Genomic DNA, 5,298 nt, shown 5'->3' with positions numbered 1-5,298 from the left:
ACAGGCCTTTCGCTACACCCACAATAACATCTGCTAAATTTGTGTATGCGACCAATATAATTTGATTTGATTTGACAAACAAATCAACTCGGAAGTCATAGCTCCCTCCTGTTTTACCCTTTTCATCCCCCCTTCCCTCCTACCCTCGTTGTTCATCCCATAACATTTATAAACATAACGTACTGTAGAAAGAGTGTTGTAGCACTCGAGACCGGTCTCAAGACAATATTATGAGTGTCTCGGTCTTGTCTCGGTGTCAGATACATTTGTACTAGGTCTTGACTCGTTCTCGGACTCGTAATTTCTTTCAGAGACCAGCGAAAAAAAACCTCATAATTTTCAACTTCCATTTATTAAGTGCATAAAACTGCTTCATCAGGTCCAATATATACATTCATTTATTGATACCTTAATTCCTGAACAGTCTTTATATCTATTCTAGAAGTTTGCGCAGTGGCGAACCTATTGGACCTAGTGTGTGACAACTTCGTCAGGACAGCAACAGTAATACTGATAGCAACAGGAGGAGAGTGCACTTTTTGTAAAACACAAAAAGTCCACAAACAATTATTATTGTTATTATTTTATTAATCCTTAGAGGCGTAGAGGGCCCTCATTGTTCCCCACTGTGTTTGGATTAGTAATACTTTGTATAGTGGCTCTGTTTTCCCTCAGCATGCATTTTGTCACCATTCTGAATGTCTAAAGAATTCATATGTTGTTCTGAAATATGAACACAGAAATCCTGGACATTTTGAATTGTTATAACAGGTGGTGATTTGACCAAATTTACAATCATGGTCTTGAATTGGACTCACATTTTTTCTGGTCTCAGTCCCCCCCCATACCTCTTATGCATGGTCACGCCTGATATGCCCTTTTCTTGTCCATCTCAATGTCCATTCCCTTTACTAATCAGGTCACACAATTAGGAATAACGTCTTGATTGGACTTAATTGGTGGTTTTGAGGCCATGTCACAGCCTAAGAGACGGAGCAAGAGGTATAAAAGGGTACCTTTTGGCAAGGAACATGAACAAAGACAATCAACCTTTACCAAGATCAACCATCGACAAATTCGCAGATCATCCTCATCAAAGCCTCAACCTCAACACAGTAAGTGTGTCTTCTGTATCTCATACAGTGTTTGTATTTTCTCTTACAATCTTAAAACAACTTTATCTTAAAAAAACATGTTTCTGTAACAGACTTTGCAAGAATTATTGCAGCAATAAACTGTCTATGATTGATAATACCATCTTATCTCTATCCTGAGACAAGTAGCATCAACTTAAATCCATTTTTCCTTCTTTCTCAGTGGCTATGTTTGGCACCTCAGTGTCCGCCCTCTGTCTGCTGTTCCTGCTATCTGTATGCACTGCCTGCTACATCTCCAACTGCCCCATAGGAGGCAAGAGATCAGCCCTAGCTTTCCCATCCAGAAAGGTACCAAGTAATTCTGAGCAGTTCCTCTTTGTTATTGTCTATTGTTACAGTGTGTCTGTTATAGAGTTAGATTCGTGGCTGCACATAGGCTTGCATCTTAGCTTTGAAGGGTTGAGATTGCATGTTCAAATCAAAGGTTATTGCATGTCAATACTGTATATCCCCCTCCTTTCCCCCCTTTTCTTTAGACTACAAAAACACTCTTATATATATATATGAACAAAAAACTTACAGACACACAAATAATGACGCTCATCTGCCCAGATCTGCATGCTCACTAGTGCTTGCATTATTGTTTGCCACTTGGCCTTAAAATGCACCAATTTGTTTTTTCTCGGACGCCATTTCAACATTTAAATAATAAATCATTCAATTTCTTCCATTGTGTGCGGATTGATTGACTTTCAAGTTTTTAGTATACGTCTTTTCAAATTGAGGGATGAGAAGAGAATCGTCTTGAAATATGCAGACAGATTAAGAGTATCTTTACATTTTAATACTTCTGACAGACAACTCCGTCCACAATTTCCAGACTTTATAGCATTCCCAGAAAGAATGGATTATTGAGTCATTATTAGTTTTGCACTTGAGACATGACTCTGCCGTTGTGCTGTAGAATTGATCATTTTGTCTCTTTTATAATACATTCTATTCATACAATTATACTGGATTAAGCATACATTTTTGTCTTGGTTTTCTAAGAGATTGTCAGTTGGATATGCTCTCTGCAAGGTTTTGTATATCTTCCCGATCATATGAACCATTCTTGTTGGACTCAAATACGATTCCCTCAAGGTTGCGCTGATGTCCAAAATATTTAAAATCAACATTTTGTGATATGTAACTTTTAAGTTGCATGTATTTGAAACTATCTACATTGGTCAGTCCAAAATTACTTTTTAATTCACGGTTTCCATGCCTTTAGTTTTCAATGTGAACCAAATTATCGGTGATGTCACAAAATGTGATGTCTCTTTTTAGGGAGTGATATTGGTTCTTGTAAAATACTTTAAATTTTCTTTCATATTGTCAATGTTCTTCACTATAAAGTTCTTAATGTTCTAAGTTTTATCCTTTGAAAATAGACACGTAAAAATATTATGTGGTTGAGCATGCACATCTTCCATACATATCCATTGTTCCTCTTTAGTGCATTTAACTTAATGTCACAAGTAAAAACCTTGGGTAGTGAGTTTATATAATTTCAAAGTCTGAAAGGTTAAAACCACACTCAGACTTAGGAAGATGTAAAACGTTTTATTCTGTGAATTTTGTTTGCCCATATGTAGTCTGTTATGACCAAGTATACATTTATAAAGAATGTCTTCAGTGGGGTAATTGGTATTACCATAAATAAATACAAAAACTTTGTCAGCCATTCCATTCTAAGAGGTTTATTCTACCTGTGAGATTTATGGGAAAATTATTACATTTAATTAGATCTGCTTTCATATTGTTGCTTTCATAATGGAATAAAGTTCAAATTAAATTAAATTTGTCACATGCGCCAAATACAACAGGTAGACCTTACCGTGAAATGCTTACAAGCCCTTAACCAACAATGCAGTTCAAGAAATAGAGTTAAGAAAATATTTACCAAATAAACTAAAGTAAAACATTTAAAAAGCTACACAATAAGTTATCTTTATAAATGTGTTGTTTGTTGTCACTTATTAAGCAAACAAAGTATTTAATATTTTCTGTGGTCCACTTAAAGCATTGCTGTAGATCGTGAGTTATTATTTTTCTTGGCATTGTTCATTTTTTTCCCACATTCATTATTTTATAACCTGACATTTGAGTATTCTGAAAAATATTTTTTAGCAAAGGGGGCATTGACTTTTCAATATTGGTCAGGTATATCAGGAGATCATCTGCAAATAAGTTTAGTTTATATTCATGTTTACCATTACTGATACCTGTTACGTTAACTGGGTCCTTTCTAATTCTTTCTGCATGCGGTTCAATTGCCAGTGCAAACATGAGAGAGGAGAGGGGGCATCCCTGTCTTGTGCCTCTTTCTAAAGCAATTTCATCAGATAATGCATTATTTGTGTATATTTTTGATATAAGATATTTATACAATATTTGTATTAAATGTAAAAGTTTTGAATAGAAAAGGCCATTCAAGACGGTCGAAAGCCTTTTTGGCATCAACAGCCATTATTGATAAATCTATATGTTGTTGTTTTTGTTTGCGTATGGTATTGTCATTTGTGTAAATAGTGGGGCTACTTTACCCCAAAATGTTTAATATAATTCTATGGGAAAGCCATCTATACTTGGTTCTTTTTTGTCTGCTGATAGTTGCTTCATAGTTGTTGCGTCTAGGAAAGCAATAAGATCCATCCAACTGTTCTTTTATTTTGATTTATTTACATTTTCTTAGAAGCTTTGAAAATGGTAATTAATTCAACTGTCTCTAATTAATGCTTTTGTATCTTTATCTTTTACAATTATAACTGGTTTAGAATGTATTTGTTTATCAATACTGTATATTGTATTGTACTGTTATGAAAAAAATAAATGTTCTATATATATATATATAACTTGTTTCTATAATAACAATATAACTATAACTTTCTTTTTCCTATTATCTTTCCAGTGCATGGCATGTGGCCCCGGGGACAGGGGTCGCTGCTTTGGCCCCAATATCTGCTGTGGGGAGGGGATGGGCTGCTACGTGGGCTCGCCAGAGGCAGCTGGCTGCGTGGAGGAGAACTACCTGCCCTCCCCCTGTGAGGCCGGAGGAAGAGTGTGTGGCTCTGAAGAGGGACGTTGTGCTGCACCGGGGATCTGCTGTGACGTGGGTAAGACAAAGACTATACTCCTATTTTCATGTATAGCAAATGTTTCCGTTCACACTGAATGATTCTGCAAAGGAGCAAAACACATTGTATGCAGTAGGGTTTGTTTTTCTATGGATTGCTGGTTGTGGCAATTTAAATAGACAATTGAATTGTTAATATCATGTGCCAAGCTCTTGTGGTATTGAATACTTTGTCATTGTCAGCAACCAAACTATTTGCTCCACGATTACTTAAAAGTTTAGGAATAAATGTGGTGTTGTGTTAGCCAGAGTATTAATGTACTATTTACATGTATTACTTGTTGTGAGTTCATACAGATTCAGTTTAATATGACAGTTGTGTGACAGATTGTCTATTTTGGTCTTTTCTCTTTTAGAGGGTTGTAGTATTGACCAATCCTGTACTGAGGAGGATGAAGCTGAATACATAAGCCAATCAGTGAGCAGTAGCCATGGCCATGATCTGCTGATGAAGCTTCTGAACATGATTAGCCACACCCCTCCCCACAGAGTCCACAAGTAAAACAGCCTCTAATTCAGTGGCAGTCCTGAGTTGAAAGACAGTGTAAAAAATCTGTCACATCTCAATGTCAGAGGCATACCTATGTACATACATTTTGTACAGAAGACAGACATAGATGTAAAGGATTAGTTTTGCTTGTAACTGTTTGTGTAATCGCTTGTGCTTCAAGAGTCAAATAAAGCTTACTGTACAAAAACAACTGTCAGGATAGTCAATTTGTGACCAATTTTTACGTGATTGTTCTCAAATCTGCATAAATCAATATGCATATTTTCCCACCAGAGATTTTTCCATCAAGCAAACTTTTTCTGGATAAAAGGCTGTGCGTGATGACATAGTGCACACAAAAATAACCTTTGACAATAAATTCCTATGTGCCGAATTAAAAATACAAGTTAAATGGGTTTCCATCGCATTTTCAACTACTGATGGTTTTGTTACAAAAGCTGTTGTGTAATATTGCAAATGTGCCCACCCTGGTCTTGGCACACGCACTCTAGCCAATAGCTCACAGATACAGT

At 36.1% G+C, this 5,298-nt stretch overlaps 1 protein-coding gene across 1 annotated transcript; it reads left to right on the top strand.

Moving 5' to 3' along the window:
* Positions 1-1,039: 1,039 nt before the first annotated feature.
* On the top strand, positions 1,040-4,987 carry LOC118385663 (isotocin-neurophysin IT 1-like). The gene is made up of 4 exons (XM_035772878.2): positions 1,040-1,115; positions 1,318-1,445; positions 4,051-4,255; positions 4,632-4,987. Coding segments are annotated over exons 1-4 (480 nt in total). The 5' UTR covers positions 1,040-1,114; the 3' UTR covers positions 4,778-4,987.
* Positions 4,988-5,298: the final 311 nt, after the last annotated feature.

Source organism: Oncorhynchus keta, chromosome 6, assembly GCF_023373465.1.
Source record: "Oncorhynchus keta strain PuntledgeMale-10-30-2019 chromosome 6, Oket_V2, whole genome shotgun sequence".
In the NCBI taxonomy this organism is placed as follows: domain Eukaryota; kingdom Metazoa; phylum Chordata; class Actinopteri; order Salmoniformes; family Salmonidae; genus Oncorhynchus; species Oncorhynchus keta.
This window is presented reverse-complemented; position numbering and strand designations above follow the sequence as displayed.